The following is a 27496-nucleotide window of genomic DNA, read 5'->3' as shown; positions in this document are numbered from 1 at the left end:
GGGCATATTCGGTATTTACCGAACCGTAGCCATAACCGTAGGTTATGAGCAGGTCAAAATTAATTAAAAATTTTTAAAAATCCCAAAATATTATTTTACTACAGTGGGTAAAAGTTTTGGTGACGAAATCTTGGTTTAGGTAGGCGTTATGCTAATTGCGCCGATTATTACAAAAGTTTCTTATAAATGCGCTATTTAGCATAACTCCCATTCTAGACCTCGGATTGGCATGAAACTTTAGGGACATGCTTAGATTTTAGTAAGCAAGGTCATGGTCCCTTCACGTGTCCGAAATACTCGTTTTATTTTTAAAAGGGCGTTACGGTCAACTTTTAAGTAATTAACGGAAATGCGTAAAAGACTCGGACAAACAACGAACTGGTCACAGAGGGTGATACCATCACGTGACCTGGTCCTAATAGAGTCCTAAGGCATACCTATATTGTTTTAAAACGGGTCAGAACTGAAGTCAAAGCAAAAGTCAAACTTTTGCGACTTTCGGCTCCGAACCGGGTCAATATGGCAAATGACCGAATCAAACGAGCTTAGACAAGTTAATATACTTAATATCATGTTTTATGAGTGTTCAAACAGGTTTCATAGCATATACATTACAGATTATGTACAAATTCGCAAAACGGCTTTCTGTTGACTTTTTAAGCATACGTTTGACTCGATATTTGAACTAGTTAGAGTGGTGATCAGGGGGAACCCTTTCAGAGGTTTATTACCCACATGAATACCAACACATAACTACTTTTGATTCGAGAATTTACTGGACCATTCGTGATTTATCGCAAAGTCAATCGTTAGTTACGACGGATTGACTTTTCGGCTAAACTAAGCAAAAACAAAGCTATAGAAGGTTTGGCATACCTACAGAGACTTGTGCACGACTTAGGAATGTTAGAAGAAAGCTTGGGAGCTTGAGAAATGAGCAGATGGTGTGTTTTGAAGTGTGATTTAGTTGTGAACCAAGCATGCTTATTTATAGTGTACAACTTGCCTCTAGATCAATACAACACACACTACAAAGGAGTATGGATGTTGGGCAGGTGGCCTAAGGTGCTATGGGTCGAGTAGGGGGCGCCCATAAATCTGGGAAACCCATACTTAATTGTTTTACCGCTTTAAACAGCCAACAGCCAATTTTCTGTCGCTGGGCATCGCTTACGAACCGTATGGCTTGGGCCTTGCGGTCCGTAAGCCTGTGGCGGAGACAAGCTTAATCATTCACCCCTTTACGGTCCGTAAGGCAGGACCCTTGCGGTCCGTAAAGGTTGTGTTTAAAGCTTTTTCAATCTTTTTGTAATGATTATCAAAATCTTGTAATTAGTAACGAAATCTTTGGTAATTAATAACCTGACCTTTCGGGTTTGAAGGGGTAACTTTGCGATTTGGCCCTTGATTATTTACAACTCAGGGCCTCGTTTTATTTACCCGTACTGTTAAGTCCCCGGTTATCTTTATTAATTATTCGAAAAGCCTTAACTTTCATTGTTGACGCTTTTGACCCCTCGCTCACGAATTTGATCATAACTTTCTCGTTTTAAAACGGAACTTTGCGGTATTTATATAGTTCATTCTAGTGAGCGTATTTGACTGTTTACAAAGCTTCGGGTATGTCAAAGGGTCACTCAGAGGTATAATTACACATGTTGACACAGTTAACCCCTGCAGTTTGTAATCTCTCACTTTCTTCCGCGTTTCGCTTCCGTACGATCCATGATTTATTCGTTTGAAGGTACGAGCATCGCTTAGGGTTACTATACAGTATATTTACCCTCGTTTGACATTTATAACCCTCGAATTTATATACTTTCAAGGTTTGTCAACATTAGTCCTATATCAAATATAAAACGCCACGTGTAAACTTAAGATACGTGTCAATACATTATTGGACCCAAAATTTCGAGGTGTTACATCCTCACCCCCTTAAAATAAATCTCGACCCGAGATTTACTCAAACAAATAGGGATATTTTTCTTTCATCGTGGATTCAACTTCCCACGTGAATTCGGGACCTCTCCGGGCATCCCATTTAACCTTAACTATCGGCACATGTTTTCTTCGGAGCTTTTTCACCTGTCGGTCTTCAATCGACAAAGGCTTCTCCACGAACTTCAAGCTTTCATCTATATGCACATCTATGTGTGGAATCACTAATGATTCATCAGCGAAGCATTTCTTTAGATTGCAGATGTGGAACACGTTGTGGATTCCATTGAGCTCTTCCGGTAAGTCAACTTATAGGCAACTGACCCGACACGTTCGATAACCTCAAAAGGTCCTATGTACCGCGGGCTCAGTTTACCCTTCTTACCGAATCGCATCACCCCCTTCCAGGGTGATACCTTTAGTAACACTTTTTCACCTACCTCGAAGTGAAAATCTTTACGCTTCGGATCAGCGTAACTTTTCTGCCTATCACGGGCAGCCTTGAGACGTTCCCGGATCTGGACAATCTTGTCCGTTGTCTCGAAAACTATCTCTGGTCCTGATAATTGGACCTCTCCCACTTCCGCCCAACAAACAGGCAATCTACACTTCCTACCGTATAATGCCTCGAAAGGCGCAGCCTTTATGCTGGTATGGTAGCTATTGTTGTAGGAGAATTCGATTAGGGGTAGGTTCTTATCCCAGCTACCACCTAAATCGATAGCACATGCTCGCAGCATGTCTTGTAATGTTTGAATAGTACGCTCACTCTGGCCGTCTGTCTGGGGGTGGTACGCCGTACTAAAGTTCAAACGTGTGCCCAGAGATTGTTGGAAACTCTTCCAGAAATGAGACGTGTATCTAGTATCTCGATCAGAGATAATAGACACAGGTATGCCATGTAAAGCGACAATCTTATCAACGTATAATTGGGCCAATGTATCGGAGCTATAGGTCTCTTTGATGGGTAAGAAATGAGCTGACTTAGTCCGTCGATTGACTATAACCCATATAGTGTCGTTTCCTTGGCTCGTTTTTGGTAACTTGGTGATAAAATCCATGGTTACACACTCCCATTTCCATTCAGGAAGTTCAGGCTGTTGTAGCAAGCCAGATGGCTTTTGATGCTCAGCCTTGACTTGCGCACAAGTTAAGCATTTGGCTACATAGGCGGCTACAGACTTTTTCAAGCCTATCCACCAATAGTTTGCCTTTAAATCCTGATACATTTTGTCTGTTCCAGGATGGACAGAATATTTGGAACTATGGGCTTCCTGGAGGATAACATCTCGTAGTCCTCCATAAATAGGAACCCATATTCGCCCATTCAATCTCAAAAGTCCATCCTTGTGAAGAGTTAACTGCTCCTCAGTTACTCCTAACTTTTCTTTATGATAATTAGCTTCCAACACAGCCTCTCGCTGTGCAGCTAATATCCTTTCAATCAAGTTATTCTTTACTTCCATTCTCCTAGCATTGATTCGGATGGGTTTCATCCGTTCTTTCCGGCTCAGGGCATCAGCGACTACATTCGCCTTGCCGGGATGGTACCTGATCTCACAATCATAATCATTCAAGGTCTCCATCCAACGGCGTTGCCTCATGTTTAGCTCCTTTTGATTGAACAAATGTTGAAGGCGTTTGTGATCTGAATAGATCACAAACTTGATTCCATAAAGATAATGCCTCCATAGTTTTAGTGCGAATACAATGGCACCCAGCTCCAAGTCATGGGTGGTGTAATTCTTTTCATGCACCTTCAACTGCCTTGAAGCATAGGCAATTACTTTGCCCTTCTGCATGAGCACACACCCCATGCCGGTGTGTGACGCGTCGCAGTAAACTACGAACTCTTCCGTACCTTCCGGTAGCGTCAACACATGAGCGTTGCTCAGCCTTTGTTTCAAAATATCAAAGGATTCTTGCTGCTTAGGGCCCCAAATAAACTTTTCCTTCTTCTTGGTTAGAGAAGTTAAGGGCGCAACAATCCTTGAGAAATTCTCAATGAATCTTCTGTAGTATCCTGCCAATCCCAGGAAACTACGGATCTCTGTGGGCGTCTTTGGCTCTTGCCAATTCATGACCGCCTCTACCTTAGCGGGATCCACCTGGATACCACGCTTGCTTACGACATGTCCAAGAAATTGGACTTCTCGTAGCCAGAATTCACATTTAGAGAATTTGGCATAGAGTTTCTCACGATGCAGCAATTCGAGAATACATCGTAGCTGTTTCTCATGGTCGGCTTTATTCCTTGAATATATAAGAATGTCGTCGATGAACACGATGACAAATTTGTCCAAGTACGGCTTGCAGAAGCGATTCATGAGATCCATGAACGCAGCCGGTGCATTTGTGAGCCCGAAAAGCATCACTAGGAACTCGTAGTGACCGTAGCGAGTCCTAAATGCTGTTTTGTGTACGTCTTCATCTCTGACCTTCAACTGATGGTAGCCCGACTTCAAGTCGATCTTTGAGAAATAGCTAGCCCCTTGCAATTGATCAAACAAATCGTCGATCCTTGGCAATGGGTACCTATTCTTTATCGTGACTTTATTGAGTTCACGATAATCGATGCACAGACGCATCGATCCGTCCTTTTTCTTCACAAACAGGACAGGTGCTCCCCAGGGAGACGAACTAGGCTTGATGAAACCTTTTGCTAACAGTTCATCCAGTTGGGTCCTCAATTCCTTCATTTCAGTCGGCGCTAGCCTGTAGGGTGCTCTAGCAATAGGAGCTGCTCCAGGGATGATATCTATTCTGAATTCCACCTGCCTATCTGGTGGCAACCCAGGTAGATCTTCGGGGAAAACTTCTGGATACTCCGCAATGACAGGAATGTCTTCTATCCTTGATTTGGGCTCTTCAATAATCACTTGTGCCATGTAGATGACACAGCCCCTCTTTAAACACCTCGAAGCTTTGAGCATAGATACGTTCTCGGGCAATCCATACTGCGTATCCCCTCAAATGGTGAGCGATTCACCAGTCGGGGTCTTTAGCACAATTTGTTTTCTATTGCAGACGATCTGGGCCTGGTTATGTGATAACCAGTCCATGCCCAGAACGATGTCAAAACCAGCTAGATTAAAGGGAAGTAGAGATAGAGGAAAGGAATGGTTCTTAATGGATATCATACATCCCTCTAATATAGTGGAGACGGTTTCTACAGTGCCGTCTGCTAGCTCTACTTCGTATTTCACATTTAGGGTTTTGATAGGCATGTTCAACAGTTTGCAAAATTTTTGGTCTACGAAGGATTTGTCAGCGCCTGAATCGAAAAGTACTCTTGCAAATACATTATTCACGAGAAAAGTACCTGTTATTACGTTGTCGTCCTGCAACGCTTCCTTCACATCCATTTTGAAGACTCTAGCGTTATTCTTTTTGGTTTCCTCAGTCTTCTTGGCGAGCTTGGGGCAGTTGCTCCTGATGTGCCCCTTCTCACTACAGTTGTAGCAGGTTGCGTCTTTAATCTTCTTACAGTTCACAGTCTTGTGGTCGTTGGACTTGCACAGTCCACAAGTATGCGTCTTTGACTGGGACTGTGAGTTCGGCCCAAACCTGCACTTCCCAAAGTGGAATTTTTGGCAGTTTTTGCATTTGGGCTTCTCTCCGGTTTGTTGCCCATCTTTTCTCGCCTCTGTTCCTCTCTTGCCATCACCGTTCCCACGGTGCTTCTTTCCCGACCTCCGCGAGGTATCATCCTCACGCTTCCTCTTTTCGGCCTCTTTGTTCCTCTGCAATCTCAGTCGGACCACGTCCATCGTGAGGGACAAAGAGAGGTCAGTCACAGACATGAAGGTCGTTGGCCGAGAGGCCTTCACACTAGCCTTTATCGCGGGTTCTAACCCCCCGATAAAACGAGCAATCCTCCTTGGTTCCGGGGTGACTAGATAAGGAACCAAGCGAGACATCGTATTGAAGCTCGTCAAGTAGGCCTGGCAGTCCAGATTTGCCATCACCAATGACACAAAATCGGACTCTATCTTCTCCACCTCATGCTGAGGGCAGAAATTTTCTTTGATGAGAGAAACGAATTCCTCCCACGTCATGCTGTAAAGCACAGCTTTCCCGAGGCCTGAACCAGCGCCCTCCACCAAGCTAGGGCCTCGCCCTTAAACGACTGCGACACAAACTTCACTACATCCCTTTCAGCGCAGCCACTGATGTCCACCACTGTGTCAATCTCATCCAACCATGTCATACATTCGACGGCACCCTTCTCCCCCGTAAAGTCTCGGGGTTTACAAGATACGAAGTACTTGTATGTGCAGCCCCTGGCTCGGGAAGCATCAGTATACTCCCTTTCGCGACGAACACTATTTTCATTTGACGAGTGATTGTCGTCGTCCTTTTTGGGCTTGGACGAGTGGTTATCGTCGTCCTTCTTGGGTTTGGATAGTGGTTTGCTGTGGTTTTTTGAGTGTGTCTTTGGCTTTGATGGTGGTTTGGAAACTGTTCTGCTTCGAGATTCTGAATATTGTCGATCTAGAGCTGCTTGCACAGCGTTGTCAACAAGAGCCTTGAGTTGAGCGCCCGTAAAATTTATTTGGGCATTATCATAATCATCTTCATTTGTATGACTACTTCCTCCATTTGGATTCGCCATAGTAGCTTGTATCTGCTGTAGAAGATAATGAAAATTCTATTTAGGAGTTTATCATTGAATTGTCTTTTATGGCAATTCATTAACCATGGTATTGAAGACCATATCTGGTTAATTTGTTTCTCACTTTATATTTAGGATTTGAACATACTTATCCTAATCACAATTAATATTGCTAGTGGCATAAAAGCCTAGTCACGAGGACGTTATTATAATATTTAGCCGAGATTACGGAGAATCAAGGTATGAAGGTTTGAACCGTAGTCCTTTGACTCCTTCTGACAGGGAGTCCTAAACCACCACTGTCTTTGGCCTTATTATGACAATACGTTTGACCCGTAGGCACTACATCGCTTATGGATGCTTAACAGGGGATCATCTTCATTGATGATTTAACCCTTGATTTATTATATCACTAAATTTGGGCTTTGGAATCCTTTTAGAGGACTCTTGTATAAGAATGGCGTGTGTAATTTTAACGAATCACATCTGCCATGATTGTTAACATGTTTACAGAGGTTAACAGGGAATTTGAATCTTTTAATTAGGTCTTACCATCTTGGCCGGATCTTAAAAGACACCTGGCTAGATTTCACTCTGAAGATTCTTTATTTTGGCAGATCAAATTAAAAGGAATGATTTTGATTTATTTCATATATAGTAATAACAAAATGAAATTCATAATATAATATTCCATAATTTTTTTAACACGATTACACACCGCCCTAAACGGGACTTTTAAACAGTACATACCTACATAGAGGTTAAAATAAGAGACAAGTCCACGCAGGGACTAATATAAGATAAGTGTCCACACAGGGACTAAACGATAAGTCCACGTAGGGACTGAAATACGGTAAACGTCCACGTAGGGACTTATTTAAAATAACCATTACATTAGAACATAGATAGGGACTAATGGTCACGTTTCTTCTTCTTGCCCTTCAGTAGGTTTGCTAAGCCCTTGAGGAATCCTCGGTGGCTCTTACGTTCTTCCTCGAATTCTCTTTCCACACGGCTCAAACGGTGGAGTATTTCTTCTTGTTCGGGAGGAGAGAAACGTGGTTGTGGCGCCTGTTGTGGAACTGGAGGTCTGGGAGGTGCTGGGTACCCATGGGCTGAGTAGTCCGGTACTCCCATGTTCCCATGAGCTCCGTCGGGATAGCGTGCATTATACCTAGCCGCTACCACATATGGGTCGCGCTCATAGTTGTAGTTGTAATGTGCTTGTGATGACGGTTCGAACGGGTTGTAAGCCGTTGGACCCGTGTAAGCAGGTATTGGGTGGTCGTACCCAAATGGTGGCGAAGTTGGTGCAGCTGGTGCGGAGTTCGCCTCCTGTACAGGACTTGAAGGTCCTTCTTCTTGTAGTGGTGGGTAGTGGCTACTACTAGAGTGTCGAGGGGTGCTGAAGTGAAATTCCCCTCCTCGGGTGGACATACGAGCATTTGTCCTCCTACGCCTTGGCGGATCAGGCATTACTGGCTGTACCGGTGGCGGAGGTGGTGGCGTAACTGCCATGAAATGTGGATCCTCGGAGGGATCTCGTGGATGTTGCGGCTGTTGTGATGTCTGTGGCGTGTGGTACCACTCGTGCTGATTAAACAACGCCATGAAGCTATCTGGTCCCTGATAGGGCGTACCATGAAAGGATGACCCATTAGAGATTTCTATTGGATGCGTGGGCGTACCACGAGCAGGTTCTGTCGGATCAGTATCCTCGTCCATATGATCTTCGGAGAAGTGATCTTGTGGCCCTAACGGAACAAAGCCTGAAGGTTCCTGGATGTAGTCAGCTGGATTAAACTGACCTCTGGAGTATGGAGTAGGGTCGTCAAAATTTCGGTGTGATACCGAACGCTGTAGAGGTATGAAGGAGGGTTGCGGGTTGTTGGGGTCATTCTCGGAATTTGGCCCGAATGAGTGCCGGTATGATGGCGTTGAGCTATGCGAGGTGGAATGCCTCGCAGGTTCATAAAGGTCTCTTCGCCTTTGCGGTTCTTCACTCCTCGTGGTCGAAGGAGCTCGCGTACTTGAGGGTCCAGCTTCGTGATCGTGATGAGTAACGATCTCTCCTCTGCCTCTTCTTCCCCTTCCTCTTCCTCGGAAAATCACTGACGGCATATTTTCCTGCTTTCAAAACTTTAAATAACAATAATAAAAGAAAAAGACAAAATTGGAATAACAATTCGAATTTGTTCTATGTTCTTGTCTAGACTCAAGTATGTGCAATTGTGTCACTGAGATTAAACACATTAGGATAGTGTTTAATTCACTCAATGTTGGCTCTGATACCAACCTGTCACACCCCGATTTCCACGTGTATCACCGGTGGGCCCGGTGGGGGATTACCGTGACGTAGTTGGCAACAATATAGTAAAACCACAATATATAAATGCACAGCGGAAGCATAAAGAATAATATAATTCAACCATTTACTGTAATATCAAATGTATCACAAGTAGTTGAATAGTATCCACAGGAGGGATCAAAATAAATAAAAATGTTGTTCAACAGATAAGACATCAAGCTTGCGAGACTTCTTAAGATGCTAAGGAGCTATTGCCAGCCGATTTCGTGTAGTACCTGCACTTAATCTTTTTGGGAAAATACGTCAGTTTACACTGGTAAATACATTCAACCGACACTTTTGAAAAATGTTTATTAAAATTGATTTGAAATGCACGAGGCACAAATTCTTTTATAACTTGGGAGAATTATTTAAAATTATAATCTTGTGAACGAATTACATGTTCCTTCTATGCGTTCAGTAGCCCGGATCCTGTCCAGGTTAAAGATCAATAGACACACCACATTTGCGTAAACCCGAGGCGGGTAAACCATCGGCTACGTCTTTTAATAGTATAGACATCAACCGGGTGTACGCCTACACCCGGGTGTCGAGGTCGTGGCCATTTCGTAAAATGATGCCAAGGATATCCGGGACATGGTCATTAACCCCCCAAAGGCTTTTAAGTAACAAGACTGTTTAAATGAGCCGATCAAATTATTCAATTAACCACCTAAGCGATGAAGATTTGATGCTCAATCAAGCGGTATTTTATATACCGTAACCCAAGCCCGTATAAGGGAAAATAAGTTAAAAGTATTTACCTTTGCAAGTATTGTCCTTAATCAGTTAAATCACAGATATCTTTTACTAGGGCTCCTATTCTGGAACGAAGGTTTTAAAATAACCTATTAGAATCCTAACGGGTCTTTATATTAGCCGTAGCCTAGACCGGTTAGTTTCGAGGGATAGATACGGTTTAATCGCGTGAAAGGCGAAAACCGAGAATGGAATGTGATTCTGACCCAACAAGTTCGGAGACTTGTTTTATACGGGTTTAATATTCACACTCTGAATCTTGGGGTCAAAATGATATGGTTTGACCCGTATCGGCTAATTTATGTAAACTAGTTACATAAGCCGAACCGTGCGCGCAATAGGCGCAACGGGTAACCGTAGGAGTCCTACACTGTTTTCCTAAGTCAATATACTTTAAAGAGGTTGTGGTATCAGTAGGATACCTTCCATAATCCCCGTAACGAGTTTTAGTTCATTATACGCCCCGTAGGGGTTTTCCGGTCATTTTAAAGACTTTTAAAAGGATTTCTGAGTTCTACAGGAAACCTGAGGTTCCCGATCAGTTTAATAAGTCTAAAATATCTTATTTATTATTTAAAATCAGTAGCAACTGGAATCGGGTCAAAAGACCTTGTAGAACTCGAGTTTTGGCCGAAAAGGGCATATTCGGTATTTACCGAACCGTAGCCATAACCGCAGGTTATGAGCAGGTCAAAATTAATTAAAAATTTTTAAAAATCCCAAAATATTATTTTACTACAGTGGGTAAAAGTTTTGGTGACGAAATCTTGGTTTAGGTAGGCGTTATGCTAATTGCGCCGATTATTACAAAAGTTTCTTATAAATGCGCTATTTAGCATAACTCCCATTCTAGACCTCGGATTGGCGTGAAACTTTAGGGACATGCTTAGATTTTAGTAAGCAAGGTTATGGTCCCTTCACGTGTCCGAAATACTCGTTTTATTTTTAAAAGGGCGTTACGGTCAACTTTTAAGTAATTAACGGAAATGCGTAAAAGACTCGGACAAAAAACGAACCGGTCACAGAGGGTGATACCATCACGTGACCTGGTCCTAAGAGAGTCCTAAGGCATACCTATATTGTTTTAAAACGGGTCAGAACTGAAGTCAAAGCAAAAGTCAAACTTTTGCGACTTTCGGCTCCGAACCGGGTCAATATGGCAAATGACCGAATCAAACGAGCTTAGACAAGTTAATATACTTAATATCATGTTCTATGAGTGTTCAAACAGGTTTCATAGCATATACATTACAGATTATGTACAAATTCGCAAAACGGCTTTCTGTTGACTTTTTAAGCATACGTTTGACTCGATATTTGAACTAGTTAGAGTGGTGATCAGGGGGAACCCTTTCAGAGGTTTATTACCCACATGAATACCAACACATAACTACTTTTGATTCGAGAATTTACTGGACCATTCGTGATTTATCGCAAAGTCAATCGTTAGTTACGACGGATTGACTTTTCGGCTAAACTAAGCAAAAACAAAGCCATAGAAGGTTTGGCATACTTACAGAGACTTGTGCACGACTTAGGAATGTTAGAAGAAAGCTTGGGAGCTTGAGAAATGAGCAGATGGTGTGTTTTGAAGTGTGATTTAGTTGTGAACCAAGCATGCTTATTTATAGTGTACAACTTCCCTCTAGATCAATACAACACACACTACAAAGGAGTATGGATGATGGGCAGGTGGCCTAAGATGCTATAGGTCGAGTAGGGGGCGCCCATAACTCTGAGAAACCCATACTTAATTGTTTTACCGCTTTAAACAGCCAACAGCCAATTTTCTGTCGCTGGGCATCGCTTACGGACCGTATGGCTTGGGCCTTGCGGTCCGTAAGCCTGTGGCGGAGATAAGCTTAATCATTCACCCCTTTACGGTCCGTAAAGGTTGTGTTTAAATCTTTTTCAATCTTTTTGTAATGATTATCAAAATCTTGTAATTAGTAACGAAATCTTTGGTAATTAATAACCTGACCTTTCGGGTTTGAAGGGGTAACTTTGCGATTTGGCCCTTGATTATTTACAACTAAGGGCCTCGTTTTATTTACCCGTACTGTTAAGTCCCCGGTTATCTTTATTAATTATTCGAAAAGCCTTAACTTTCATTGTTGACGCTTTTGACCCCTCGCTCACGAATTTGATCATAACTTTCTCGTTTTAAAACGGAACTTCGCGGTATTTATATAGTTCATTCTAGTGAGCGTATTTGACTGTTTACAAAGCTTCGGGTATGTCAAAGGGTCACTCAGAGGTATAATTACACATGTTGACACAGTTAACCCCTGCAGTTTGTAATCTCTCACTTTCTTCCGCGTTTCGCTTCCGTACGATCCATGATTTATTCGTTTGAAGGTACAAGCATCGCTTAGGGTTGCTATACAGTATATTTACCCTCGTTTGACATTTATAACCCTCGAATTTATATACTTTCAAGGTTTGTCAACATTAGTCCTATATCAAATATAAAACGCCACGTGTAAACTTAAGACACGTGTCAATACATTATTGGACATAAATTTTCGAGGTGTTACACAATCAGAACCTCGTCAAGACTCAAGTGACCCGTTCGGACAGGAATCACCCTAGTCTGATCTAGCCAACTGTTCGAGACAGTCGTTTATGTTTAACCCGAAATCGGCAGTCTCTTGGATAGAATTCAGATCTTGAACCGACACAGCACTAAGAAAGAGTAGAAGGTCAGAACGAGCTCTGATTCTATCGGTTTTGAGTGCATCGAGTGTAAAAGAGTTGAAAGAAAATTAGAAAACCTTCTTTCAATCCTTTTCACCATGAATATGTTCAGATCTATGCAAGATCTTTGTTTATTCATGTGGAAATCGTCCAGATCTAAATCATTCTGGGTGGATTGAAGCCAAAACATAAGGTTCATAAGAACTCCATGATGACATCACCCTAGAACACCTCAAATCCGCTGATTTCATGGTTAAAAGTTAAGATTCAAAAGATAGAAAGGTGAAGGAGTGGGTGTAGATCATGAAAGTACAAGATTCAGGTTGAAAACTTACAAGAATCGCGAGAAATCGAGAGGGAGAAGCTTGATAGTGCGGCTGGGTCGAGTGAGAGCTGTCACATCACAAATGATGTGACAGGTTGGTATTTATAGGGTTTCCCAAAAAGGAAAGTGTGAAGGATCGAGTGGGTCACCGATCGGATGGCTGTCCGATCGGGTGGCAATCCGATCGGATGGCAATCTGATCGGTTGACCATCCGATTAAGCAGTCACTCGATCGAGTGGCTCCGACGTTTTGAGTTTTGGCGATTCGTTCGTGCGTTGGGTTTTGCGATGCGTTTCGAGTAAGCGGTGCGATAAAATTACCGTTTAGTTACAATTAATCCCAACTACTGTATCTAACATACAATCACTATAATTAACTTGTGTTTAGCGTTTACGATTCGATTGCGATAGAGTTTCGATTGCGCTTCGATTAATCACCACAAACCATAAAGTAAACATGCACAAGTAACACATAAGTAACACACACACACGTAAAACAATATACAGAATCTAAAATTCAAAGCGCGAATGCGATAAGTGATAAAGCGATTAAACCAGCGATAAATCTCGCTTATTAACAAGTACTCCACATAATACAACTAAAGCGATAAATAAGATAGACTATCTACAAGTCAAAGAAGTCAAAACATGAGTTGAGCAAGGAGTGACAGATCGCAATTAGCAATCTTTTCTTCCTTCGACTTCAATCTTGACGTTGACTTTGACTTTCGAAACACGGGGTGTTACATATATATCATCTCTCTCTCTCACTCTCTATACATTATTAGACTAAGAGCATTCACATTCATTCCATCATATTTTCACCCTAAATTACACTAAAAAAATCACATTTTCTCTCTCATTTTCAATTAAATAATATTTTTTATACCTTTATCATTACCTTTTCTCTCGCCTCCACTCACAACCACTAGGGGATGAATAGTGTCCCCCCAAATATACAGATGAACAGTAACATTTTCTCTCTCCTTCACTTACAACCACTTTTTATGCTTTTTATATTATAAAGCCTCTACCCACGTAATTTGATAGCATGGATGTGAATGCTCTAAATCTCTCCACTCAATATCTCTCTCTCCAGAATTCAACTGCCCGCCATCAATTTCTTCTTCCTTCACAAACCCTAATATCCAGTTCCAATTAAACAAAATAGAACCAATTTAATCAACTCCTAATATCCAAATCAAATCGGGATAGAAGTAGATCTGAGAACTTAACCTTATTCTCAAACCAAATCGACAATCTGAAACCCTTCCAATTCGCCAGAGGTGGGGGTTTGGTTGGAGAGAGTTTCGGAGGCGATTCTTGTTTGGTTGAAACCCTTCCAGTTCGTCGGAGGTGGGGGTGGCCATTGATTGAAGCATAATCAGTGAGTTCTTCACCCATTTTAATGGCTTTTATAACCCCATTCATGTTTAAAAAAGAAATCCCAATTTCCTTGTTGGTTTTAAGAGAAATCGATGAGTTCAGATCAGGTGTAGAGATATAGCGGTGGGTTTCACATATCTTAATTTTCATCTGAAGTTAATGAGAAGTGTCATTGATGGTCTGCGCGTGGACTTGGGTGGGTTTTCTGTGGTGGGGCGATTTGGGTGGGTTTTCTTTTGTTGTCGGGTTTTTTAAACAGTTGGATTCATGGTGGGTCAATGGAGAAATTAAGTGGATATTGATGAATGTGAAATGGTGGTTAGCAGTGGGGATAGTGGTGACTAATGGTAGCGATGGTGAGAACTGTTGAGAGAGAGAGAGAGAGAGAGAGAGAGAGAGAGAGAGAGAGAGAGAGAGAGAGAGAGAGAGAGAGAGAGAGAGAGAGGGGTGTATATTGTGTGTGTAATTAATTTTGTTTTATTTATTATTTAAATATTTTAAAATAAATGGGTTAAAAGACTAAACTACCCTTGTGTTACTTAATTTAACAGAAAAAATTAACTGGGTTAGGGTTAAAGAACAAAACGTGTAGCATTTGGAAACATTAAGTACAAAACTCGTCAATTTTAAACATAAAGGACAGCGCCTGAAAATATATATAAAGAAACATAAAGGACAGCGCCTGAAAATATATATAAAGATAAAGAACAATTTTGAAAATATGAATTACTAAATTAGTTTGGTAGAAACACATGTTAAAGACGTTTTCAACCTAAGATCGACTTTTTCTTTATTAATATATAAGATACAATTATCTTGATTTTAATATTGTTACAAGTGTACAGCAAGGTTAAAGAACGGTTACGATTATAGGATACAATTATCTTGATTTTAATATTATAACAAGTTTACAGCAAGGTTAAAGAACGGTTACGATTTTGGAATAGGTTAAAGAATGGTTACGATATCCGAATTCTGATATCCAAATACGTTTAAGAGGCACAATAATGATTTAAATGAAATGTGGCATTTGTATAAATATAAGTTAACCAAAACAATGAGCCAAATTATGCTTCATTTGGTAAACAGAATTTATTGATTGAATATAAATGCAAAACATCCAAAAGATTTTTAACCCATGGTATGCTCATACATACACTAGGTCCACTTCTGGTTCAAGATAATGCCCACTTATTGTGCCTTGTGTTCAATACCCCACTAACATAACAATATACTGGGAGTGGAGACTAACATGACATAACACCATAATCACCAGATACAGTGGGTTCTTCTTTTTTTTTGTGTGTGTGTGTGTGTGTGTGTGAAGTAGGTTTATTTTTAGGAGGTTTTGTACATCATAATCCTACACTCATATATCCAGACACACTTTGCAATGTTTGACCAAGCCCTACAACATTAGGACACGCTCATCGACATCCAGAAACACTCCACAACTTTGGGCAACCACATCATGTTCAAACACGCTCTGTAGACATCCCCACAACATCCAAGCACACTCAGACATGCTCCGCGATGTCTAGCCTCTAGGCATGCCATACGCCATTTAAACATCAAAATTTGATGATTGTGAATCTCCTACAACAAGACACACTTCACAACTTTGGGCATACAAAGCATATTCAAACACGCTCCGCAACATATTCCCAGTGCTGGACATGGCACGACATCCAAGCACACTCGGACATGCTCTAGAACATCTAGGTACGTCATCCGCCATTCAGACATGCTTTTGATGTATGTGAATCTCCTGCTATGGCAACGAGACACAATCCATACATTCGGGCATGTCCCACGAAAAACAAACAAACTCCATACGTTTGGGCATGTCTAACGACAGACTCGATGCATTAGAGTATGTCCCACAGCAGGCCCACTACGTTTCAAATATAATCGAAGCTTCAACGCATCTAATTCACCATGCATTTGGACCCACCCCACAACAGCCCCGACGCGTTCAATAATTTATCTATAGATTTGGCACAACCTCTAAACCACCACACATTAAGGCATACCAAAACGGTATCAGTGTGTCTGATAACATATCTAAAGATTTGACACACCTTCTAGCAGTCCTAACATGTCCAATAATACATTTAACGCCTAGTTCACCATTCGTTTGGGCATGTCCCATAACAGTCCTAACGTCTAATTGTACATCTAAAGGTTCAACAAATCGTCCTATTCGCCACAATCCGTAAATATAGAGGGTCGACCTACCTTATAACTCTCCATACACTTGCGCTTGTTCCCGAAAGTCACTATACGTTTGATAATATACATGAAGGTTCATCACACCTAATTTGCCACACATTTCAACTTGGAGCAGAGCTCTCAACTTCGCTCCACGACAGGTCCTTGACATAACATTGGTTGAGCTACCCATGATTTGCTCCTTGTTATTGAGCAGGGCCATTAACAGATATTGAGTGCACAAACCTTAATCTTTCAGATGTTCCAAGGTTTTTAGTCTTAATTGTAAGAAGATAAAATACATGAACATAAACAAAAGAAATATAGCTAAACTGGCATCTTAACATTCAAGTACAGACTCGAAATCACTTTAAACAAAAGTTTGTTCAACAAGTTTCACATTTGGAGATGGAAATGGGTCACAATAACCAATTACAACCCTAATTGATGATCTCCCTAACCAGCCAATCAAGACTTGGGTATGCAAAATACAAAACAAGAAAAGACGGGACGGCAAACAGAATTGTAATGAGAATATACACAGCTAAGATGATCGCACTTGCAGGTATTGCATATAGAACAATAAGAAGAAGTATAAAGACGAATGGGAACTTAGAGGTTAACTGAAGAAAAAAGATCAACGATTTACGAAGAGATGAGTTCAGTCTATTTATGTTAAAACTTGTAGCACGAATATCTTGAATATGATCTGGCTCATGGGTAGCGTTAGCCCGGGTGATCTGATTCCATGACCAAGAAGACACGGGTGCATGATCTCCACAGGAAGATGAATGGGACTTGATCCGATCACCATTCATACTCTCAACCATCCAAAGAAGAAAGAAATTCTTTTTGGGAAACTTAAGATTCCCTTTGTAAACGAGCCGAAATGATAACATGTTGCACCACGGACAAGATATAAAAAACGGAAGTTGAATTGGAAGGGTTGGTAGTTTCACGACAGCCCATTGGAACCCGAGTACACAGTTCTTACAGAGAGTGTGACCACACCATAACACGTAAGGAACGTTTTCTACGATGTTAAAGGATTCGCAGCAGATCGGGCACTCAAAACCTTCATCTCTGCTGTTGCTTTCTGAAGTTTCGTCATCTGAGCAGTCAAAAGAAGCTTGATCGGATCTTATAGAATCATTTTTCAGTCCAGAGGTACCCGCAATGGCCTTTGAAGTAAATCCCCACATGTTGAATACCCGAAATTTATTCCCGAAACTACCAGCTGGTCAAATCCATGCCTGCAGATTAGAAAACCTTAAACTTAACCTCACAGCATGAAAGAAGCCAAGGAGCACATAAGCATAGAGGGCAGTTCAATACATCACCAATTTTAAAAAGTGACGGCCCAAGACACCAGGCCATTTTAAGGTGTGTTAGGCTTAGTTTAGACTTCTATTTAGGCTAATTTAGGGCTCGTACATGATGTACGCCTAGGTTTGGCTACAGAGGTCAGCACTACGTACAAGTAATTATTCACTTTTTGGTGGTTCTCTACTTACGCCTGATTCTGTATCAAATGCATGATACATATAAAATAGGTTTGTAATTCCCCTAAAATACTCATCTATCCTACAAAACTAAACCACAATGGTGAGATAAGTTAGCAACAAAAAGATTCTAGTAACGGATTATACATCTACTGTCATCAAATTTCCAAACATCGTATGATCCACCAGAATTCCAGAAACCACTAACAGTTACATATATTGCATTATGAAGCTTGTAATCATTCCATTTTTTTCTTTAATCGTCACTAAAAATGAGACTTCATTGCTTCAAAAAATATCCTTTTTACAACAATATAAGCAATCTGACAAACAATCTTCAACAGTCAAAACACCTAAAGATCAGATGATGTTCAAAACAATTTCTTCCTTCAACCATAAGAATATAATGATCAAAACAACCAGAAATCAATTCAAGTAAATAGGCATGGTATATATAACTTAACAAATTTCCAAGCAATACAAAATTTGTAACATTTACGTTAACGATTAAAACACGCAAACTATTAGCGATACGATCACATCAAACCCTAACAAACATTCATAAACTATACAGCAACCAACATTTCAGTCCGAAATCGGTATAAACAACAACATCGAAGCTAATTAATCAATCTGACAAACAATCTTCAACAGTCGGACACCTAAAGATCAAATAATATTCAAAAACTATAACAATTTATTCTTTCGACAATATGAATCTTATGATCACAGAGATCAATTCAAAGTAGATACACTTGTATATATAACTTAACAAACTATAACTTAACGAATGTCCAGACGATGCAATATTTGTAACAATTAGGTTAACGATTAAAACACACAAACTATTAGCGATCCAATCAATCACATCAAACCGTAGCGAACATTCATAAACTAATCAAGCAATCTGACAAACAATCTTCATCAGTCAGACACCTAAAGATCAAATAATATTCAAAAACTGTAACAATTTCCTCTTTCAACCATATGAATATGATGATCAAAACATCCAGAAATCAATTCAAAGTAAACAGACATGTATATATAACCTAACAAATATCCAAACAATACAAAAGTTTGTAAAACTTCCGTTAACAATTAAAACACGCAACCTAATAGCGATCAATCACATCAAACCCTAGCGAACATTCATAAACTATATAGCACACAACATTTATGTCCGAAATCGATATAAACAACAAAATCGACGCTAATTCTCATCATATAAACTTCTGAAACCTCTAATTTGTCACAATAATTGCAATTAGCAAGCTAGTAGCGATCCGATCAATCACATCAAATCCTAGCGAAAGTCCGAAATTGATATTGATATAAACAACAAAATCGAACCTAATTCTCATCAAATAGAACGTTTACCTAATGAAATTAATGGAGAAATCTGTTGCGTTTAGCGGATGATTACTGTAAGAAGATGAACATCGAAGAGACCGCCAAAAGAAATTCACACACACAGTGTCGGTTTGTTTCTCTCTCTAGAAAAAACGTCGCACAGAAGATACCATGGTGACCTGTTTGCATCCAAGTGTGATCGATGAAAAATGATTTGGTGAGGACCAAGTGTGGTAGCGGCGTTAGAAAAGTGGTGAAAAAAAAAAGTGAGAGCGGCATGGTCGCCGTCGGTAGCGTTTTATAAAAAAAAAGAGTTAATTACTGTTTTCGTCCCTGAGGTTTGTAAAAAATAACGGTTTCAGTCCATTAGTTTAAAAATTGCAAATTCAGTCCATTAGTTTCATTTTCGTAACCATTTCAGTCCACTAACTTAACTCCATCCATTTATTTTGTTAACTTTGAGTTAACTAACTAATTCAGGGACGGTTTGCGTCAGTTTTAGAAACACAGGGACTTAAGTGTAAACTCTAAAACATTAAAACAAAAAAAATAGTAAATTCCAAAAAATCAAAAAAAAATCCAAAAAACCAAACAAATTCCAAAAAATTCTAAAAAATAATAAAAATTCTAAAAAATCATAAAAATTCTAAAAAATCCAAAAAATCCGTTTCGGCGCAAACTGTTTCGAACCCGAACCGTTTCGAGCTGAACCGTCCGTACCGTTTCGACCCGAACCGTTTCGAGCTGAACCGTTTCGACGCGAACCGTTTCGACCCGTACCGTTTCGAGCCGAACCGTTTCGACCTGTACCGTTTCGAAGCCGAACCGTTTCGAGCTGACCGTTTCGAACCGAACCGTTTCAACCCGTACCGTTTCGAAGCCGAACCGTTTCAAGTCGTACCGTTTCGAACCGAACCGTGCCGTTTCGAACCGAACCGTTTCGAGCTGAACCGTTTCGAACCGAACCGTGCCGTATCGAACCAAACCGTTTCGAGCTGAACCGTATCGAACCGTACCGTTTCGACCCGAACCGTTTCGAAGCCGTACCGTTTCGAAGCCAAACCGTTTCGGTTCGATACGGCACGGTTCGCGTCGAAACGGTACAGCTTGAAACGGTTCGGTTCGATACGGCACGGTTCGGTTCGAAACGGTTCAGCTCGAAACGGTTCGGTTCGAAACGGCACGGTTCGGTTCGAAACGGTACGGCTTGAAACGGTTCGGCTTCGAAACGGTTCGGTTCGAAACGGTTCAGCTCAAAACGGTTCCGGTCGAAACGGTACGGACGGTTCAGCTCGAAACGGTTCGGGTCGAAACGGTACGGGTCGAAACGGTTCGCGTCGAAACGGTTCGGTTCGAAACGGTTCAGCTCAAAACGGTTCGGCTTCGAAACGGTACGGGTCGAAACGGTTCGGCTCGAAACGGTACGGTTGAAACGGTTCGCGTCGAAACGGTTCAGCTCAAAACGGTTCCGGTCGAAACGGTACGGACGGTTCAGCTCGAAACGGTTCGGGTCGAAACGGTACGGGTCGAAACAGTTCGCGTCGAAACGGTTAAGCTCGAAACGGTTCGGGTTCGAAACAGTTCGCGCCGAAACGGATTTTTTGGATTTTTTAGAATTTTTATGATTTTTTAGAATTTTTATTATTTTTTTAGAATTTTTTGGAATTTGTTTGGTTTTTTTTGGAATTTTTTTGATTTTTTGGAATTTACTATTTTTTTTTGTTTTAATGTTTTAGAGTTTACACTTAAGTCCCTGTGTTTTTAAAACTGACGCAAACCGTCCCTGAATTAGTTAGTTAACTCAAAGTTGACAAAATAAATGGATGGAGTTAAGTTAGTGGACTGAAATGGTTACGAAAATGAAACTAACGGACTGAAATCGCAATTTTTAAACTAATGGACTGAAACCGTTATTTTTGACAAACCTCAGGGACGAAATCAGTAATTAACTCTAAAAAAAAATAGGGTAAATTACTTTTTGAGTCCCTGTGTTTTATGAGTTTTAACCATTTGAGTCCAAAAGCAAAAAGTTTAACGACCTGAGTCCCTATAAGCATTTTCTTTAACCATTTGAGTCCAAATTTCTAACACTGTTAGAATTTTTTGGTTAAGTATTGTTAAATGACCAAAATATCCTTATAATTAAAAAATAAAAAAAATTATCTGTCTCTCTTATATCCCCCCTTTTTCTTTCTCTCTCTAAATTCTCATATCCATCTCTCCTTCTCATATGTCTTTCTCTCTCTAGACCACCATCAACACCACCACCGTCACCACCACAGCCACACCCACAACCACCCCCGTCTCCAACCACCGCCTCAACCACAAACCTCCAGCACACTCTTTGTCTCTCTCTCTCTAAATTCTAAAACTGTAACCTCTCTCTTTTATATCCCCGTACTCACCCCCACCTCACAACCCTCCTTTCCCTTCAAGTAAACAGTCGGCCACCACCATCAACCTCAACCCAATCCATCTCCAACTCAACCGAATCGGCTCACAATCACCAACACTCACCTATCAACCAACAGGAAACCGTTAACGAACAAGATAAGGTTATAAAAAGTGAAGAAATCGAAGAAGATGACGGAGATGAACTCGATTTCTAAGTCCACAGGTTAGATTGCTGCAGTGGATTTCCAGATCTGGTTATATGTTAAATTTATGCTAGTCATAATGTTAGACATGAAAGAGTTGAATGATTTATTAGTACACCTAATGCTACTCGGTGTCAGATCATATTCTTCATCTCAAATGAGATTCAAACCAATTAAAGATTTGCTCCGATTGCCCCTAAAGCCACAAGTGGCAAACTTTCAAGATTCTGTTTCTTAACCCACCATTTAATAACCCTTTCAACAATCAATGTCTCCTTCATGAGCGACCAGCACTTGTCTCTACTCAAACCACAACAACTGCAAACTTTCGAGCAAGAGCTTCGATAACAATCGCCCTTTCTTCTGGCAGACCGATACCGAATCGCTTCTTCCAGACGGACAGATTTTCTCAAAATCCAAAAGGGGGTTATCGATTTCTTCCAATTTCAGCGTTTTAACGGCCGTTGGCCATCCGGGTTATGATCTTGATCTTGATCTAACTCGTCTTCAATGTTCCATAAAACTCGATTTCGCATCTTTTCTTCTTGAGTTTAAACTCCTCAACCGCCTGTCGAAAAGCCGTTCGCCATTCGGGTTATGATCTTGGTGGTAGCGGTGGTATTGGAGGTGGGTGTTTGAGAGAGAAATAGGGATGAGAGAGGGTAGATGAGAGAGAGAGAGTTGAGACAGAGACTGCAATCTTTTTGATCTTTTTTAGTATAAATATATATAAAAATGGTGAAAGAATACATTGTGCATAGAGATTTGTACTTTGTGTTTAAATGACCAAATTACCCTCATAGTTAACAAATTTGGTGGATGGAGTTAGAAATTTGGACTCAAATGGTTAAAGAAAATGCTTATAGGGACTCAGGTCGTTAAACTTTTTGCTTTTGGATTCAAGTGGTTAAAACCCATAAAATACTGGGACTCAAAAAGGAATTTACCCAAAAAAATAATAAAAAAAGAAACATAGGGGGGTGTTTGGGTTAGCTTAGGGCCGTAAACGAGCCGAGCAAGACCCAGCTCAAGCTCGGCTCGAACTCGATTCGAGATGGCTAGGCTCGAACTCGATTCGAGATGGCTCGGCTCGAGCTCGAATTTCAAATCGAGCTGAGATTTGAGGCTCAAGGTCGACTCGATTAGATTTAGAATTCGAGCTAGCTCGGCTCGGCTCGATCTAGCTCGAACTAACAAAAAACCACAAACGTTACTACTTAAAAAGCCCTTAAAATGAATTTCTTCATAGAAAGGGTCATAATTGTCATTTAATTTAACCATATGGCTAAATATGCAAGTATAAATAGTTAATTTACTTTGTACATTGTTTTTACCTTCTTTTATAGGGTAAATACTCCCTTAGCTTTTGTTTTCTAAGCGATGTTGGACAAAAAAAAATGAAGGATGTAAACCTTATCGAGGCAGCTCACGAGCCGAGCCAGACCAAGCTCGAGCTCGGCTCGTTTACAAACCGAGCCGAGCCGAGCTGGCTCGTTAACAACCGAGCCAATTTCGACAATTTCGAGCTGAGCTTTCTTCGAGCTTTTTTCGAGCGAGCTGCGAGCCACAAGTTTTTTATACACCCCTAGGTTAGCTTATTTTGGAGTAACTTATGACTTATTGACTTATAAAAGTTAATAAGTTGTTTTATGTAGTGTTTGTATTAACTTATTTAAGAAGGTTTTGTGTGTTGAAAAGTTATTTTTGAGAAGTTAGAATTTCTAGCTTCTCACTTATGACTTATATAAGTTAATAAGTCCTTATTGAGAAGGAATCTCAAACACCCCCATAAACCAATTAAAACACACTCAAAATTCACCCGTCAATCAAGAGTCTCCACCTCACAACTCACTCAAATGCCCCCCCCCCCAATCGGTGGAAAACTCCTCACCCTCATCACCATGCCATGTCCACGCCACCACAAGGGGTGGTGTTCCCGGCGTGGAATGGTCATCACGCCACTTTTTCACGCCCACACCATGTGGTCTAAATTGCGATTCAGTCTAGTTACCAAATGGCAAACGCTCTAGCCAATTGGCGAGTTTGGGCTGGGCTTAAATTGAGTGTTAAATAGTACTAAAAATAAAAAGATTTTGCTATATAGTTAAAAAGAAAGCATAGCACTGAATGTTAATTCATAGTTATCAACAATAAACGTTACATTTTAATTATCAACATTTTAATAATCATATTAAATAATTTGGTAATATCAATGGTGGAGTGGTCTATTGGTAAAGACAAAAACTTTAAATATCTTGGTTTGGGAGAGGTAAATCTTGGATTCAAGTCCCACAGGCAACAGGGTTTAAAAAAATTTGTCGTTCAAATAAATAATTTGGTAATGTTTCAATCCCACCACACACGATTCAATATACCGTACTATCCACAATAAAATGTAATAAAATTGTACTTTTTAAGATAAAATAGAAAAATCATTGTAAATTAGTTTTTAAAATAACTAATTATAAGGTTAAAAAATTAAGTTAAGGTATATTAAAAATAAGAGTAAATTACTTTTTGAGTCCCTGTGTTTTAGTAGTTTTAACCACTTGAGTCCAAAATCAAAAAGTCTAACGCCCTGAGTCCCTAGCCATTTATTTTATAACGTTTTGAGTCCAATTTTGTTCATTTTATAACGATTTGAGTCCAAAAAATTGGACTCAAAAGGTTAAAATTTGGACTCATAAGGACTCAAATGGTTAATGAAAATGCTTATAGGGACTCAGGTCGTTAAACTTTTTGTTTTTAGACTCAACTAGTTAAAACAACTAAAATATAGGAACTCAAAAAGTAATTTATATAGTCTTAAAGAGAATGGTCGGTGGCTGTCACATCAAAGCCACCGACCCATTCTTTTATATATATTATCATAACTTGAAAGTTGTTAATAAAATGAGAGTTGATTGAATTGGTTAAGTGTTTATTGTTGTAACAGATAGATCCAGGTTCGATTCCTTTCCACTACATTTTTAGTGGTATTTTTTTTTCATTTAATAGTCTCAGTATTTTTTTTTCTTTTGCTGTTCCATTGTTTTTTTTATTTTTTATTCACTAGGTGTTTTCAACTTTTTTTCCCTTTTCTATTTTTTTTTGTATTTTCATTTTGTTTCTTTATTTTTCCTTTTCTAATATACATTTCTTTATTTATCTTTTCTTTTTCTGTATACATGCATATAATATATATGAATATATGTAGGTTTGTATGTAGATGTTTGTTTTTCGTGTACAACTATCCACTTTCTAATTCGTATTTTCATTGTTTAGCTTAAAATTAAAAAAAAAAACTATATTTTCACATTGTTATTTTTAAGTATGTGTTCACGTTTCGACGCAACTTTTCTCACGTATTTTTTTCGAAAACAAGTCCGGTCTATATAATGCGTTTCATGTTTATTTTTATGGGTGGCTGTAAATGCATGTCTCAGTTTATATAAATTCACGTTTCGACATAAATTTTTTCGGAAAATACTCTGGTTAAGTATAATACGTTTTCATGCTTATTTTTGTATACGATTTTGATTGGTCTATGTTTTGACGTAAATTATGTTTGGAAACGAGTCTGGACTCTGGTCATTCGACAGTATAAATTCGAGTCACTGATTGTTGATGTTGCTAGGTCTTGATTCAAATATAAGGATGATGTAGTGGTTATGTGGAACCCTCACTAAACGAACCACCCCGGGTTCAGTTCTGTTTCTTTTGTAACTACAATGTTTATATAGGTTACACTAAGTTAGATCGGATACGTGGAAACACACGTTTTCGTATGATTAACGCATCACATAACGTGTCCTTGGTTATAAACAACTAAGTAGTTGCCGCCGCAACGCGCGGCCTATGGCAAGAATCTAGTTTACCCTAAATATAAAGTATATAAATGTGCATGTGATGGGCCCAATTCTAAGGCTCTTGCTTCTCTCTTTTTCCCTCTCAGAAACCATGTCTTCATTCAAACCACACCCATGACCCATTCTAACTCATCATTCCTACTTATTTAACCAATTATTACAAAGCAAAAATAAATGGTGATAATATGAGTAGAAGTATTTTTGTAAATTAATATTGAGGAAATTTATTTTAACTGTTTTTTTTTTTCTTGACGATGCAGGTTTAAGAAGTCAAAGGTTGCTTTTTGATATTAGTTTATTTTTGCGGCCTTTTACTGAGACGAATATGCTACTCTTACGATAATTGAACCTTTTTGTTTTAATTTGTTTTTTTATATAATTTTAAGACTTAACCATGATGATTGTGATTGACTACAAATCTCATGTTACATATAAAGTAGTAGTGGCAAGATACCTTAAGGCAACATTTGTGATTCCACATGTAGAACAAGGGCGGACCTAGGAATTAATTTCTAAGGGTGCGAACGAAAGGTTCAACCAAATTTTCAAGGGATGCAGTCGGGATTTTTACCTTGAAAGTACATTAAACTTTTTTTTTTTCAAGAGGGGCGTCTGGGTCCGCCCTTGACATAGACCATCAATGTTTACACACACACACACACACACACACACACACATATATATATATATATATGAGTTGTATCGTTTTTTATTCATTCTATAAACATTTGAAAACTAGTAGTTTACCCGTCCGCGGTCCGGGTATATATGATTAACACCGTCCAAACTCACTGAATATTTTAATATCACAATGACTTCTTATCCGATTATTAAGAACATCAATAAATGTGTTTATATTTAAGATAATGATGACTTTTTATTTGATTGCTATTAGTACCTACAAATGTTCTTGAATTGTCATGCATACTAACTTAAACACTTACATCTATTAACCCCTATTGTGTTAACCGGAGGAACCAAGGTTTGGTTGATAATTAGGTAATCATTATTTAATAATAAATAAAATTGATAGGAACATTTGTGACAAACTGATATATAAAAAAGACATAATCAATACTAAATGAAATAATATATGATAACTTACTCAATATTTTGATTTATTTAAAATATATAGAAAATCAGTTTGATTAATTATTATCGTTAAAGGGGTAATATACATTAAAATTCAAGAAATAAAGGTACAAGAATTAAATGAATACTTAATGAATAAAATAACTAAAGTTAAATTGAAAATGGGGTAAGGTGAAGGAACACGTAAGCAGAATGTGAAAAAGGACAAAATATAAAAAGTACAAGGGCGAATCACTCATCATCTTCAACCTGTTATCTTCTTTCTTTTTCAGTTCACATGCTTTCTTTTTCTCCTGAAATCTGAAAAAATAAATATGAAGCATATATCCTACAAAGGGACAACCAACCCCATTAAATCCTTCTCTGCACCCATGCTGTGGACAAAATATGAAGCACGTCACAGCAACGTCTCGACCCAAACCACCGAAAAACTTGCAAAAATTGTCGAATGTAGCTGGCCAGGCTGGCCGATCGGACGGGCTGGCCGATCGGACGGGCTGGCCGATCGGACGGGCTGGCCGATCGGACGCGCTGGCCGATCGGACAGCCCATCCGATCAAACAGCCTATTCGATCGGACAGCCCATCCGAACGGGCCGGCCTTTGATCTAATTATCATCCGTTTCGCGTATTCCGTTATCATTTACCGCGCCATCAAACACTTATGTAATCAGTTTATAATCAGGGCATTCTCGGACATAATCTCGCCAATCCAAACCAAATACGCACTGTGAGTATACTTGACCCCTTTTTATCGAATGTTGGGTGTAACATATGATCCTTATAAATCGAACTCATCAACGAATCATTTAATCAATCAATTTATCACT

General features: G+C 39.6%; 1 protein-coding gene across 1 annotated transcript; it reads right to left on the bottom strand.

The window, feature by feature from the left end:
- Positions 1–16583: 16583 nt before the first annotated feature.
- On the bottom strand, positions 16584–19404 carry LOC110907923. Its single transcript, XM_022152836.2, has 2 exons — positions 19158–19404; positions 16584–17531 (listed from the first exon to the last, which is right to left on the bottom strand). The coding sequence occupies exon 2, from the start codon at positions 17478–17480 to the stop codon at positions 16719–16721; it is 762 nt and encodes a 253-aa protein (XP_022008528.1). The 5' UTR covers positions 17481–17531; positions 19158–19404; the 3' UTR covers positions 16584–16718.
- Between the last annotated feature and the right edge of the window lie 8092 nt (positions 19405–27496).

Source organism: Helianthus annuus, chromosome 8, assembly GCF_002127325.2.
Source record: "Helianthus annuus cultivar XRQ/B chromosome 8, HanXRQr2.0-SUNRISE, whole genome shotgun sequence".
NCBI classification, from domain to species: domain Eukaryota; kingdom Viridiplantae; phylum Streptophyta; class Magnoliopsida; order Asterales; family Asteraceae; genus Helianthus; species Helianthus annuus.
This window is presented reverse-complemented; position numbering and strand designations above follow the sequence as displayed.